The sequence below is a fragment of the Canis lupus genome, chromosome 18 (genome assembly GCF_003254725.2).
Source record: "Canis lupus dingo isolate Sandy chromosome 18, ASM325472v2, whole genome shotgun sequence".
Taxonomy (NCBI): Eukaryota; Metazoa; Chordata; class Mammalia; order Carnivora; family Canidae; genus Canis; species Canis lupus.
The window spans coordinates 34074034-34090069 of NC_064260.1; the positions used below are offsets into that span (position 1 = coordinate 34074034).

Here is a 16036-nt window from a genome sequence, read left to right on the forward strand (position 1 = left end):
GGAAGCCGAGGAAGACTTCCAGGTGCCAGGGGAGGGGGAGGCAGGTGGGCAGAGCTCAGAAACTCAGGTGTGGGGGAACTTGCTGAGTGAGGACCCTCGGCGGGAGGCAGCTTGGGCTGCTGCACTGTTGAGGGTCCAGAAAAACCGAGATGAGGGGTGCCTATCAAATCCTGGGTATTTTTGGCCGGAGCCTGGTTTATGCCCCCAGCAAACGGGTTTGGGGAATTAGCTATGCCCTGACCTGAAGAGGAGCCAGTTGGAGCTGTGTGTGCGAATAAGGGCACTCTGGTGGGTTGTTCGGCTAGTTTAGAAAAGATGATGGAATGAGGTGAGTTGGGAGCCAATGAAGAGGATGAACGTGGAGGGAGAAACGGGAGAATGTCTGATCTTGGGGAATGCCGGGCTGAAATGGAAGGAGTCCCTACCCACACTGGCTGAGATGGGGTCGAGGACAAGGCGGGGAGCATGCTGATGTGAGGCAAACCTGACTCGGAGGCTGCGTCTTTTCCCCCTTGAGGTCTCGGGTGGACCACAGACTCGCTGGAATCCTTGGAAGGCTCCAGGGGGGCGCTGTGGCCACTTCCTTGGAAAGGGGAAGCAGAGAAGTCCCCGTGAGCCCTAGCTCTGCGGTGCGTCTTGGGCGGAGGTGTTCGGGGGAACTGCAGCGCGCTGGTGTTGTCGGGGGACGGTCCCAGCACGCTCTGGACTCTGGCCACTGCCGAGGAAGACTGGACTTCTGAGAAAGGCCATGTTGGTGAAATCGGGAACACCTTCCCATGAGGAAATGACGCCGGGGTCGGGCTGGCTGTTATCTGGAGGTTGTCTGTTCCTGCAAAACAAAATACCACCGGTCAGGCCTCGGATAATCCTCAAGTGCCTGCTGTGGGAGGTCCTGGAGAGAAGGGGTGGCCCAGACGGGCACCTCTCCATCCCACAGCTGCGGCCCCCAGCACAGGACACTCAGTACACGTATTCAGGCAACGACGTGAGGACACAGATGCAAATGCCGCGGCTGCCCCACTGGGCAGGGCTGGTGAGCCACGGTCTCCGAGGAAGTGGTAGGTAAGCAAAGATGCAGAAGATACCTGTGTATCTTCAATCTTATTTCCATACCACCTACAAGGGCTGGACTGTGAAACTCACAGCCCAGGAAATCAGAGGTGAATGCGGCTACCTGCCGGGGCCTATGGCGCCCAGATAAACCTCATCCGAGAACCCAAACTGCAAAATGAAAGGACGGTGTCTCTGGATGCAAATGTCTTTTTACGCCACTAAGTCTTCCTCAGCCAAGTAACTGAGGTTGTCTATGCTTGCTTGGCAGCAGTGACATCTTTCTCTCTGAAAAATAAACTACTCACATCCAACTGAGGACTAGAGACATCTCACAAGACCCAGCGTCACTACAAGCACCCGCAGAGATGTCACACTGGCAGCACCCACAGTTCCTGAGTGAAGCTGCGGGGAGAAAGGCCAGGAGAGAGGGGCCCCCGAATGGGGAGCTCCTCGGGAAAGGAGGCAAGAACATAACTGAGCAGAGAGCTGGAAATTTCATGCCGGGAAAGAGAAAAAATCCTTCTTGACCATTCTCTCTTAGGTCCCCTTTCCATGGTTCTGCAGTGTTGATGGTATTCATGAGCCCAGAGGTGGCTAAGAGCCCTTAAAAGTCACATTTTAAATTAACAAAGAGAGAGAAAGTACCTCTAGAGCTTTCTCCATTATTACGGAAAAGCATTAGAACTATCTGACAGAAACAAACAAGCCAAGGGGAGCTGAAGTTGGAAAATCTGGTCTGAAGTGGAGTGAGGTGGGGAGGTGAAGATGGGTGATGTACAGGAGCAAATCTGTGTTTTAGAACAAGCACTCTGGCTATGGAGTGAAGAACAGAACAGACTGGGAAGGGGTGGGAATGGATGACAGGAGAGACCAGAAGGAACCTGTCATCTCCCCCAACCCCCTCACAGTGGTCCAGCCATGGGAGGACTGGAAAGCTGTGAAAAGGAGCTGAGCCATGGTAGAGGACTGAAATAGATCATCCGCTATGACCCCTTTCAATTCTCAGATACTGTAGTCCTTTAAATATGTTTGTGTATGTGTGGGGTGTTTTGGTAATGGCTGCAAATTCTCCTATACGCCTCCCATTAAGAGGTAAGGTCCACTCCCCTTGGAGATGAGGGGGATTGAGACCATTCAACCAATTACAGTATGGCAGAAGCAATGTCACGTGACTCCCAAGGCTACCATCACAAAGGGCCAGGCAGCTTCTACTTGGCCTCTTGGAAAGCTTGCTCTCTATATACTCCCTTTCTGAACATTACAAATATCACTCATCCAAACAATTCAAACAAACAAAAAACCACACACACACACATAAAAACACAAAAACAAAAAATAAATATCACTCATCCTAGGGATAAGCCAACAATGACTTCTGTTTGGATGGATCAAGAGACTGGTAATCTAAAGAATTTTAAAAGAAAGTAGCTTAAATGGTAAGAGATTTAAGGAGGTTCTGGATACAGAAAGATGGGGAGCAGAGATGGAGTCATTGGAAATAACTTGCTTATCAAGTTTGCGTAGAGTCCCATCAGGACTAAACTTAGCCTTGAACTGAAGGATCATTAACTAATGAAATACAAAACAGGTTAGGAGGTGCTTGGCCCGGTTTGGAAGCATAATGTTAGAAATGATGAGAACTGCCTCCCTAGTCTCCCCAGACCTTGAGCCCCAACTAAAAACACCAAGATGCATAATGATGGGTTGTTGGGGCCTCTGTCTTCCCAAAGCTCTTAGAGCTACTAGCATGTCATTCCCAGGGCTTGCACATAACACCAGACCAGTGCTGCTGTGCTCAAACTATTCCTGCTGCCTGGCCTCCAAACCTGAACCTCGCAAAAGCCCGCAGGTACATCAGGCTCCTCTGCTGCTTTTTCTCTGCCCTGAACGGCTCCCTTCAGTCCCGAGGGCTGTCAGGCCTCCGTCCAAGGCTGTTTTTATCCCAGACCCAACAGCAGAAATCCTCCTTTCCAAACTCATCAGAGTCTGCTACTTAAGAAATAGTCTCCGCTCAAGTTCAAGCCTCCCAATGCTGCCCTGGATCGCTTTCTTGTTTCCTTAAACTACTCCTGCAAAATGCAGCCATAGTCACAGTCCTTTCCCACACAGCATCTCCTTCCTCTGATGGCCAGAGACACTGAGGAGAAGGATGCCTTCCCACAGGCAGCCTGGGTCCCATTTCCAACCAGTCACAAAGCCATTCGCTTTGTCCCATTCACTGCCCACCAGCAGGTTTTCTTCATTGCAACACTCAAAGAAAAGCAAACCTGATCAACAGCAGCTCTTGAATCTAAGAAACTAAGATAACCAGTTAATAAGCAAGTATCCCAAACCCTTCTTCCTTGTATGGCAGAGAAAAATATCTACAGCTTTCTATCAGACTTCAGAGTCGGACGGCCTGGATTCCAACCCCACTCCCCCATTTGCTAGCTGTGTGATCCTGTTCAAGTTACTTAACCTTTCTGGGCTTCTCCCTCATTTGTAAAATGGAAACTATTCCAGTACCTACCTCTTGGTACCTACATTACCATTAAACTGTTTTAAGTATTAAAATGAGGTGATACAGGGGCACCTGGGTGGCTCAGTCAGTTGGGTGTCAGACTCTTGATTTCAGCTCAGGTCATGATCTCAGGGTCATGAGATTGAGCCCTGCATCAGTGCAGGATCTGCTAAAGTTTCTCTTTCCCTCCCTCTCCCTATGCTCACTCGCTCACTCTCTCTAAAATCAATCAACCAATCTTTAAAATGAGGTGACACATGTAAAGTCCTTAGAACAGTGCCTGGCACACAGTGCTCCCAAAACACCAGCTACTATTGATATTGTTGTTATCATTACTTGTGTAGCCCAGCATAGGCTCGGATGCATGCCAAGGCATCCTCAGAGACCCTGGATACTAAGTCACAAGTCAGAAATGCCTTGCGGCTCATGCACAGTCACAATCCCACACATCTATGGGTCCCCTTATAGTCTGCAGAATCTTTTCATACCCTCATCCCACCTTGTTCTTCATGGAACCTGTGAGGTAGAGGATAAAGGATATTACCCCCTATTTTACAAGTGAGCAAACCATGTCCCAGGGAGGTTAAATGCTGGCTTGGCCAGGGTCAGACTGAGAGCGACCCTACAGCTATGATTCAACCCCTCTGACTTCAGATCCAAAGCTCTCTGCTCCATGTGGGAAGGAGTAGGTCTTCCTCTGTCGCCGTCCTCCTGGAAGGACCCGGACAGGATGGTAGCCACCCCCATCTCCTGAGTGTGATGAGGAGTCTCTCTTTGGTGCTGCTTTGACAGACATTACTGAGCTAGCTCTAAACTCCCAAGACCTTGATTCCCAGACAGTGAAAAGAGATGACTCCAGCAGCATTGCAATGTTGAAGCATCATACTCATGGTTCTGAAATTTGGCATCTGGGACATTCTTCCTAACATGGTTTCTCCTGGGGCTTTCTCAATGTGCCAGTTAAACACAATCAGATTGCTGCTCCTTGAAGTGATGCCAGCAAATAGAAGGCTGTGTTTACTGCTTCAACAGAAGCTTTTTAACTACCGAAGCTCTTTCACAGTGATTTTCTTCTTTAAAAAACAAGTTTATCGCTCTCAAATCCTTTGTGAAACAGGTTTAAAAATAAAGTTGATTCCCCCCGTTAAGACAGTAATACGTTTGCTCTTTCTTTTTTTTTTTTTTTAAGATTTTATTTATTTATTCATGATAGTCACAGAGAGAGAGAGAGAGAGAGAGAGAGGCAGAGACACAGGCAGAGGGAGAAGCAGGCTCCATGCACCGGGAGCCCGACGTGGGATCCGATCCCGGGTCTCCAGGATCGCGCCCTGGGCCAAAGGCAGGCGCCAAACCGCTGCGCCACCCAGGGATCCCGCTCTTTCATTTTTGAAAGCCTCACTTTACATGATCATTACAGAAGATTTAGAAAGGATGGAAAAGTTGAAGCAAAAGAGTCCCATGTGTCCCTCAGCCCCCTCCACAGGCATGTCCCACCACATGGAGAAAACCACAGTGTGAAATGTGGAGTTATACTTCCACATTTCATTCTTGGAAGAGTTTTGGTTGATGTGCTTTTCAGACCTGTGATCACATTGCACATCCAACTTTGCACCTGCTTCTGGTCTTTTAACATTATTTTAAAGCATTTTTTTCATATTGGGTAAGGCTGCATATAGTACCCGCTAAGACACAGTATTATAATTTGTTTGCCTCTTGACTATCAAGATACAGGTTACTGGGCAGCCCGGGTGGCTCAGCGATTTAGCACTGCCTTTGGCCCAGGGCATGATCCTGGAGTCCCAGGATCGATTCCCGCATCGGGCTCCCTGCATGGAGCCTGCTTCTCCCTCTGCCTGTGTCTCTGCCTCTCTCTCTCTCTCTCTCTCTCTCTCTCTCTCTCTGTGTGTGTGTCTCTCATGAATAAATAAATAAAATCTTAAAAAAAAGATACAGGTTATTTATATATTTTCAGTATTATAAATAATAGCCTCCTCTCCTTCCAATTCTATCATCATAATTGCTGTATAGCAAGCGGGACAGATGTAATGGCCTCCTCTTATGGACAAAGGTCACCACACACATCTAACTCTAACACCATCTGTATCAGAAGTAAATCAATGGGGCTTCAGAGTCTCTCTCCTCCTCCTCCACTCTGCCATCATTCTGATCTTTCTGATAGGGTCATTTGTAAGTTTAAAAACCTTACCCCACTATGAGGCACCTGGGTGGCTCAGTCGATTAAGTATCCGACTCTTGATTTCAGCTCAGGTCATGATCTCAGGGTTGTGAAATAGAGCACCATTTGGGCTCTGTGCTGAGCATAGAGCCTGCTTGGGACCTTCCCTCTCCTTTTCCCACTGTCCTCCCCACTCTCACACCCTCTCTTCAAAACAAAACAAAAACAAACCAAAAAACACCTCACCCTAGTAGACAGCCTAAACTCAACCACAGAAAATACAATTAACCACCAATAACTAACTGATCCTCCCAAACAGGACAATCCTATCAGCAAACTTTTCCAAACCTTCCTATTCATTTTTACTAGTTCATTCTAACAGCCCTAAGGGGAGTTGAGACCATTTTAATCCATTAGTCAAGAAAGACAGGAGATGTAGGAATGAAAAGCAGTAATAGGGCCTTAGAAAGTTGTGCAAAAGGCATATTACTGGGCTTCACACCATGATGAAAAGTGTAAATGTAAACTGCTTCTAAGTGATAGGCCCATAATTAACACGTCATTGTTCCCACAACTCTCCATTTTTAGCTCTATTAGAGTACTTTTCCCTTTCTGCTGAGAATTAGAGCCAATAATCTCCCTTATTTGCTCAATCACTTAGCGATTTATCTTCCAAATCCTTTCTCAGATAGTCACTCTCTTACACAGATTAACAAGCTGTAAACCTTACCAGGAAGGTAGTCAAGTGTCCCCGGGGAGGGTATGGCACCTGGAAAAAGAGCAGCTGCCTTCACAGCCCACCTGCCTTGTTCCAGCTGTGTCAAGTTAGGCAAGTTACGGACCGGACCTCTCTGTGCCAGTTTCCTCCTCACACGATGTGGGCAGTAATAATCTCTGTCCCACAGGTCATCTTGAGGCCTAATGGCATGAACCCATGTACAACATTTGGAACACATCCTGGTACATGGTCAGCAGTTAATCTAAGTTGCTTATCACTATGGTCATCAAGGAGCACAAAATCTAATTAAGAGGTTTCAGAGTCAACGTCTTTTGTCTAAACTATGATAACAGTAAATTATTATACTCCCACTTTGTGGTCAGCTTATTCTAACTTCTCAGGAATAGTTCACACTTCTTACAATGAATCCCTTGTCTCCAGCTATAATTTTCCAATGAGTGCCTGGGTGATCCACCTGGCTTTCTTGGCATTAGTAATGCCTCACAGAGCCTCTGTGTTAGATTTCTCCCTGAAGTCTGCTTATTTCCACAAGCAAGCATGTGGTTTTTAAAATGACTTGCTCGGCATAGTTGCAAAGTAAACACTTTCCCATTAAGATTGCTTACAAACCTGACACATGAAGCTCACTATAGCTAGAGCTGAGATGCTGAGAGGAGAAGGCAGAGACAGAGCAACAACTTCTCCTAATGTTCATGTTCTCATAATAAATAAATACACATATATAAATGGATAAATATCACAAACAAAATTAGTCCAGAAATAAGAAACCTAAACAAATTAACATAAGAAAAAGAAGGTGCTATTGAAAAAGGCACCGGGAGCAGATATATTCATCTGAGTTCCCCCTAACTTTTAAAAAAACAAGGTAATGCTAACGTTATTAAACTAATTCAGGCCTTTGAGATCTATGAAAATGTTCCCGATTCATTTTATGAAACCAGTATTGCTTTAATATCAAGATCCAATAAAGATATATTAAGTAAACAAATAATAATCAAAATATGTAAATGAATGCAGGGCAGCCAAGCAAAAGTGTGTGGGGGGAGACAGAAAGATTGCAATAAAAGAAGTAGGGGATCCCTGGGTGGCTCAGTGATTTAGTGCCTGCCTTCAGCCCAGGGCGTGATCCTGGAGTCCCGGGATCGAGTCCCACATCAGGCTCCCTGCATGGAGCCTGCTTCTCCCTCTGCCTGTGTCTCTGCCTCTCTCTCTCTCTCTCTCTCTCAATGTCTCTCATGAATAAATAAATAAAATCTTAAAAAAAAAAAAAAGAAGTAGAAACCCATTTATACTCCAGGATCACATTTGTGCGATTCTATAAAAAATGCATGTGTATATATAATAACGAATTAGTTAATGCATAAATTATCAATAAATTAAAATGTATAAAGTCTCTGACAGTCAACACAACAGTCCACAAAGCATACATAGACAACAAGCAGTCCACAAAGCATACATAGACACAAAAAGAGAATGTTACTTAAGACTTTTCATTGCATTTAAGGTTCAAAGAGTATGATCCTAGGCCAAACTCTGCACTCTCAAATGTTTTCCTAAAGGTGATTATTTGTAGCCTCAACCTTACATTATCTACATTGTTATTCATGATAGGCAGAGACCTTTGCATTCACTTTGCATCTCACACAGTATTTTGTTAGGCTGAAAAGACAATAATCCTGTATTAAGGACATCCAATCAACCTGACAGTCTCTAAAACTGAGAATAAGCAAAGGTAGCCATGTTTCAACAACTGTTCCCACAAATATTGGTTCCATGTGACAATCTGAGGGGAAAAAAAGGTTTTGTATTCAAAAAAAGCTTAGGAAATCTCTTCCAGGAGATTCACAGTGCAGACAAGTACACCAAAGTCTCCAAAAGTCTTAAACAAAAGTTATATTTAATCTAGAAAATCCTCAAACTAGTTGACTGTGGAACTCTTTCTTTTTTGCGTGATACCAGCTAATATCCTAAGGAATCACTGCTCTGACGAATACCTTGAGGAAACTCTAACTTAAGATCATTTCAGAGTATAAAGTCCTTGCCCTTGTGCAATTTCAGATACAGAAAAACCAAAGGAGAACTTATGGGTGGACTAAATCCCTCATGAAATCTGAAAACATGTTCTCTGAAATTACATAGCTGACAAATTCTGCTCCGGTATGCTCGTTTCACTGCATATTTTATCAGACTTATTCAGAACTCTTCTACACACAAAAACAAAACAACAGCAACAAAAAAACCCAACTCTTCTACAGATATTTATCACTTGAAAGAACATAAGGGTGAATACCAGGAAATCTGTAAAGTTCTGTATAACGAATGTAAGGAACTATCATTAAACTGGCTCTAATGTCTTCTTGGGCACTAAGCTGATTTAGGTAAAATGATAATATCAAAAATTTGATTGTTTCCCCCCCTGACTAGAGACATACAAGAAAAATGCTCCACTGGAAAGCCTGTGTGATACTTCATGGATACTGATGTTCTTTTTATAACTAAACTCTAAAAACCTGCAAGTATCTGTGTGGGGGCCAAGAAGCAGAATATGCTGCTCATATTAATAACAAGTATTATTATTAATCCTTAATTCATATTCATTGATGACTGATGTAGACATAAGTTTTACTACAGAAGTCTAACCTCATTAATAATGAATATCACCACTTCAGGATTTGTTAATTCAGATGCTTATAAAAAGAAATTATTGACCGATCCTATTAGGACTGAATAACAATTTAACTAACTTTAGGTAAAAAGGAAGAAAATATTTATTCTAAGTCAATAATTTTCAAACTCTTCAGAAGTGTCAAAACTCAAAAACATAGCCAACATGTTCAGAGCAAATAATTTTCATTAATAGTTTATTTGCTCTACTGTTTACATGTGATATCAAGATAGCATTTATTTTTTTAAAATTCTATAATTTAGAAGTTTCTGAGATTACATTTTCTTTTACTTGGTAGAAAGTAGTAGTAAGATCTATCTATATAAAGTTTAAATGTATTCCATAAATGGAAGTTTCTGTTCTATCTCCCAAAGCCTTGGTCTATCTAGTAATAACCCAAATCGTTAGACATAATTGTTCAGCACTGGCAATGGATTTTCCTTCATCCTCCTCGTCACCAGGACAATCTGAAGATAAATAACATACATTTCTATCTTCCACCTTGAATTGCTATTATTTTCACAGTAAATAATTGCTAGAACCATTGCCAGTGAACTAGTTGCATGTATTGTTGACTTCTTACAAATACCAAGAGAAATTAAATTTTTTTTTTGTGGCACATTGGTTGGATTATTAATTACTTGTAATTGAGCCTCAAATCCTGGCTCTTTTCAAAAGTAAAAATAATCAATGACAAACATGTCACTGTAGCATAATATAGCATATTATATAGCCCTCATTAAAATCTATTTTCTCTCAAACTGGATTGAAATATTGAATAATTTAACCTAAAACCTATTTCAGTAAAGGGAATTTGTTGGCTGAATTGCTTGTATGTACACATGTCTTTATTAAAAAATTTGAAGATTTCTATCAAGCAGTTCCCCTTTTCAAAACATCTAGCCTATTTAAGAATGGATTCCCCAAGAAAAGTGCTACATATTTGGAAATAAGTAATTTAAATCAGTGCAGGAACTATTGGGGAGAAAATAAAATTTAATAACAAAAGTAAAGATTATTTTATAGCTTTAATTGTAACCTTAGAGCATTTTAATAGTGCTGAACAATGAAACCAACTTTATAACGTCAGAGCAAGTAGAAAGCAAAAGACTAACTTTATTCTGTGAATCCATAAGTCAGAGAATGTTACAGCTCCTGGGCTTACGGCCACTTTACACAGGACAAAGTCAGAGCCAATCTTCTTGAAAAGCAATTAACAGAACAGATTAACACAAAGAGTCTCCACTATGTAGTCAACTCTGTTGTGATTTTATCTATGTCAATGAACTCAAAGATAAAATTAATGTATGATAATGATCATCCTCAGGGGAAGTAGTAGAAGCATCACACATGAGCCAGGAAATCTGGATTCTCACCACGGTTCTCCCACTGGCTCCCTTTTAGACTGAAGCAAATCACTTTGACTGGGGGCCCCATGTTCATTGTCTGTAGCACAAGAATGTGCTACAAAATTAAGTCATTTATAAAACCCCATTAACTGTGGCATGGCTTAAGCCAAGAAATCGTTTTCAAATAGTTTCATCCTAACATGAATTAATCTTACCCAAAAACAACAACAAAAAATTAGTCATGTCTTTTAAGTGTCTTTTAATCTCCAGGCTTTCCCCTCCATTCCTTTTATTTCCTTATACCATATCTGATGAAGAACCTATAGTTTCCAGTCTGGACTGGGCCCATGCATGCTCATGGTGCAATTGAACATGTTCCTCTATCCTCTGCATTTCCTGCAAAAGGACAGTTGGCTCCAGAAATGAAAGTATTTAAGTCCTCACTTTTATTAATTTATCGTATTTTAAAATGGAAGTAAATAACAATAGGAAAGCATTTAAATGTAGTCTGTATGAACCACACCCCCACTCTTTCTCATTCATCTACAGCACCACCCCTTTCCAAGGAAATAAGGAATAAAATGGATGGCCACGTTCTCTGAACACCAAGGATGCTCTTGACTGGAAAGCCAGCACTGGGTGCCTATGCATTAGAGATACAGATTTTATTCCAGGTCCAACCTTTGCAAAGGTTTTACATTTGTCTCCTTTATTTTAGACCTATAGCTTCCCTACCTACAGAGCTATTATACAGGGTGGCCTTGCCACAGGCAGACTGCCATCAGTAACTATTCTAGGAAGAAGCCTTTCAGCAAAAATAATAAAAATATGCTGCTTTAGAAGTTTAAGCCCATCTCTCCTGGAGACATGAACTCCAGAAGGCAACTTAAAAAGGCAACCAGCATGAAAGGCAGAAAGGAAGGGTTGTTTCCCAGCATCGTCGTCGAGGAAACAATTGTGCCACCAGCCATTACAGCTGCATCATCTGCAAAAATGAGTGCTCTGTAAGCAGAGCAGATGTTGCAAAGCTGTGTCATTTGTAAATATAGATAAGAAATGTAAACTGAAGATGTGACCTCACTCACTATCATATTTGAGGGTAACAGCAATTAGGAACATTGAATGTAATTTGAGCTGAGACTGCAAGGATCTTTTTTCCCAGTCCAAATATAACTGCAGAAAACATATTTTCAAAAAGTAAAATAACTCTCACTGTTGCCTGCCACCACACAGTTGCAAAGTGAGCCAGGCTAATTCTGAGGCTCCCAGACAAACATGGCTGATTCATCTTTGCTAAAAGAACTGTCGATTCTTCAGCCACAGGAGAAATTAAAGGCTGGATTGGATGGAGGTTGGAAAGTAAACAGAGTTTTTGTAAAAGAATGAATAATTGGGAAGAAAAGGGCAGATGAAGGCATTTGTTATTCTGTGCTTCAAAATTTCAAGAATTAGGAATAATGGCTTCACATATCCCATCTCTCTAAGGAAAGTGAGAAGAAGAAAAGATGTTAGACATCTGGGCTTCCATGTCTTGCTTAGAGATGGCTAATTGGTCACGTTTCAAAGGTCGATTGCCTCCATCTGATTGGCAGCGACTGCCTGAACTGTGGTGGAGGATTCTAAACACAGTCCTGGATCAACAGGGAAGCATGCTGGGCTCAATTAGCAATGTCTGCCATGGGTGCTGTACTTGTAGAATGACAGTGTCAGTAGACAGATATTTAGCACCCTGGGAAAGGTGATCTCTAAGGTTTCTCTCAGCCTACGTCCATTCATTTTCAGAAAATGAAACCAGGGCTGAGGGTGATTAAGTGACTTGCCCAAGGTCTAGCACTGGTTAAGTCTTGAATGAGAGGCTGCTCTTGGATTGCCTCTGACAGAGCTCTTTCCACCACCAGACATATTACTTTTCTGAAGCATCAACTGAGAGACAGGAGACAGAAAGTGAAATGAGGACAAGCAAAGGGAAGAGGCGAAAGTATGACCAATGAAGAACAGGAACAAATCAGGAGGATTAAAGAGAGATGGGCCAGGGAACAGAAGTCATTTCCAGGTATGCAAATCAGCTCTTTCCACACCTGGGGAATCGAAGACACTGATGATTTCCTCCTCACCACCCACCTGAGAGGACCTCATTGTATCACCTGCCCCACTCTATCCTTGAGCATCAGCTCTCACAGCTCTTGCTGAGCAGACTGCTAATTACGTGACTGTGGCTTCCTGGCCACAGATGCTTGGACCAGGAATGGATAACTGAACTTTTCTCCAGGAATTTGAAACTGGGACTCACAGACCTTATCATCCCATATTGGCTTCTTGACTAGGGAAGTGACGGAAGACAGAAAGCCATGTTTGGTGCTCACATATGCCACAAAAAAAAAAAAAAAAAAACACGCTGATTTGGAAAGAGGGAACAGAAAAGATGCAATGACCTCTGAGTGTGACCCTAATAAGAGAAACTAAGAGAGATTAGCTGCTCTGGTTCCACATTTTGGGCAGACTCAGCCATACTCCAAACCACTGGATTCCAGGAGATACCCTAGCATGCTTTCCAAAATATAAGCCTTTTTAGTTCAGATGCGTTCTGCTCCTTGCAAGCAAATATAATCCCTGATTAAGTCAATTAACCCCTGGCTGGTTTCTATTTTCTGAACATAGTAATACTGCTGTGGGAGAGGGGAAGATAAATGGTATTTTTATTAGGGGTTAAATGTTCTCAGGAAATCCAAATCAATACACTAACACTTGCCTTTTATCCACTAAGTTAGGCATTCAGGCAATAATTAAACAAGATATCAGTTATTAAAATCTATTTTGATTACTAGCTCCACAAATGAACGTGAAACACATTTATGTTATTTATTTATTAACAGGCATTTCCTGCAAAACCACTCCTACAGTTTGGACTACAAAATCCTGAAAACATGGCATCCATTTGCTATTCACAAGTTACTAAAAATCCCAGATGGTAAAGCCTTTAAAATCAACTGCAGGAAAAATCAGTGTCTGTCTCCTGAGCAAGATTCTGAGGCTGTAAAATTGGCTGGTAGTGTGCAAAGAGTTCATAAAACTGTGATTAAGTAAAGCACCAGCAAGTGTTTAGGCAAAGCCTCTTCAAAGTCTACTCCATAGGCTCCTCTTACAAAAGCAAAATGATACCAAGTCAGAAGAAATCAACTTTTCTAAAAGACAATTCATTTTTGTAGCGATTGGATTTTCAGTGAAGTCCTACAAATCTGACACAGAAAATGAGAACAGTGAGGGGAAAATCCTCTGGAGATGTCACCAAGGCCAGCGCTGTCAACCAAGACCTGTAAACATAATGCAGTTGAAGGGTTGACCAGTTGGTGGCTTCCACCACGCCTTCTGGGAAACTAACTGTCCAGACTAGATTTTTCATTGTTTCATATTTTTTCAGTGATTTTGCATAAACTCTCAGTCTAGTTTTGCTGAGTTTATTCTTCTTCCAGTTTACTCTGAAACCATGTTTAATGTTTAAGCTCTAAGGAGATAAACCTCTGGTGTTTTCCAGATTGTAAATCTTTCAGTAAACCAGATGCCTCAAAAGAGATGGCTGGAACAGTGAGGAGCAGTTGGGTAGCTCACGCTGCGACACAACTCCACTTTCCAAGCAAGGCGCCCTTGTTATTGGCACAGAGAGAGCTGTAGCTTCATCTTCCTTTGTTATTTACCTCCTTGGACACCTGTCTGTCCAGATGCTTTAGACTGGGGTATGAATATGGAATAGTTGAGGATGTCTTGATTTCCATCTTCAGATAGAAGAGGGTCTTGTATAAGGTAAATGATCAATAAATAGTCATTGTGTCCGGCTGTGGAAGTCACCTTTTGGAACATCCGTCCAGCACACAGCCCCTTCTCTACAAAATACTCTCTCTTAAAAACTTTAAGTTGGTTCACTACCATCCCCTATCGCCAATCAGCCAAGTGAACACTGGCCCCAGGGGAAGTCAGTCACTTCTGGCCTTGCCGCAATCAGGTTGTCCCGAACCACAGAAGTGTTCAGTTGATCATGTGTGGGACACTGGGCTCCAAAATACCATGGGCCCAGAGAAACATAAAGGAGAGGACAGAGAGCAGCAGAGATGAGAGAATGTGTGGGGCAAAGGAAGAGGGATAGAAAGACAGACAGACAGAAGAGGAAGTTGGCCAGCCCTTGAGATGATGGTTCTTCTCCCACCAAGCCCAGCTGTATTCTCTCCTGGGATGTATCCTCTGCAGCCTTCCAGGAAAATCCTCATTTCTGATTCAGCATGTGTAAATGTTACTAGCAACCAAAGACTTGACCATCAAAAGCTTATGTACAATTGCCAACCACCACCACCCCCTCCACCTTGGTGAGAAAAAACTCTGACCCCTCCAGAATAAGATTCCATTTCTCTATGACAGAATCTTCTATTAAGCTGCAAAATACTTACTTTATTTACATTTTACTCATTTTTGTAGGCCCAAACATCTCATAACACTTGAAATTCACTTTTCCTTGAAGATGCTTGATAAGGTTTTATTATAAATCTAGAGACTGAAAGGAAAGCTTCCCAGCTGACACTTCAGACCACTGTGTGGGGAGAACCCAGGAGAAGGCACTGCTGAGGGCCTCTGTCCCTCATGTCCTGAGGTCAACTGCACCACATTATCAACGGAGCACAGTGTGCAGGGGCAGGGACATTGTGTCAAGGTTCCATACACAGAGGCTTCTCTACTCTGTGCAATGTTTTTTCAGCTTTCTTTTCTCTTTTCTCTCTTCAGTTTCAGTGGGTATGAACATGAGCCCTGGGATCTAACAGACCGGATGAAAAGCCCAGCTCTACAGGTACTTGCTGTGTGACCTTGGGCAAGTCATTTTACCTGTCTCTGTGCCTCAGTTTTCTCAGCTATGAACTACCTTTCTGCCATAGCTGATGGTGAAGGAGACAAAGTGTTAAAAAGGTTTAGAAAACAGTCTACTATGGAGTAGATAAAAAGAAGATATGGCACGCATGCGCACGCACATAATGCAGTATCACTCAGCCATAAAAAAGAATGAAATCTTGTCATTTGCAACGTGGATGGATCTAGAGAGTATAAGTACCCTGAGACCCAAAGTGAAATAAGTCATTCAGAGAGGGGCGCCTGGGTGGCTCAGTCTGTTGAGGGCCCAACTCTCAATTGAGGCTCAGGTCATGGTCCCAGGGTTGTGAGATCGAACCCCACATTGGTTCCACGCTCAGTACGAGGTCAGCTTGTCCCTCTACCGCCCTCCTGCCCCCACTCCCTGCTTCAGTGCCCCCATGCATGTGCTCTCTCTCTCAAATAAATACATGAATAAAATTTTTTTAAAAAGTCACTCAGAGAAAGACAAATACCATATGATTTCAGTCATGTGTACAAATAAAGAACAAAAGAGACAAAAAAACCCAGACTCTTAAATATAGAAAACAAACTAATGGTTGGGGAGAATGGGTGAAAAAGGTGAAGGGGATTAAGAGTACACTTACTGTGATGAGCACTGAGTACTGTAAAGACTTGTTGAATCACTATATTGTACACCTGAAAC

At 42.7% G+C, this 16036-nt stretch overlaps 1 protein-coding gene across 7 annotated transcripts in view; it reads right to left on the reverse strand.

The window, feature by feature from the left end:
- Positions 1-16036, reverse strand: part of KIAA1549L (KIAA1549 like) — a 268498-nt gene that overhangs the window by 126793 nt on the left and 125669 nt on the right. For all 7 annotated transcript variants that reach the window (XM_049096726.1, XM_049096725.1, XM_049096724.1 and 4 more), the window contains exon 2: positions 485-829. In XM_049096726.1, the coding sequence (XP_048952683.1) occupies positions 485-829 (345 nt within the window). The remainder of the gene's footprint in view (positions 1-484; positions 830-16036) is intronic.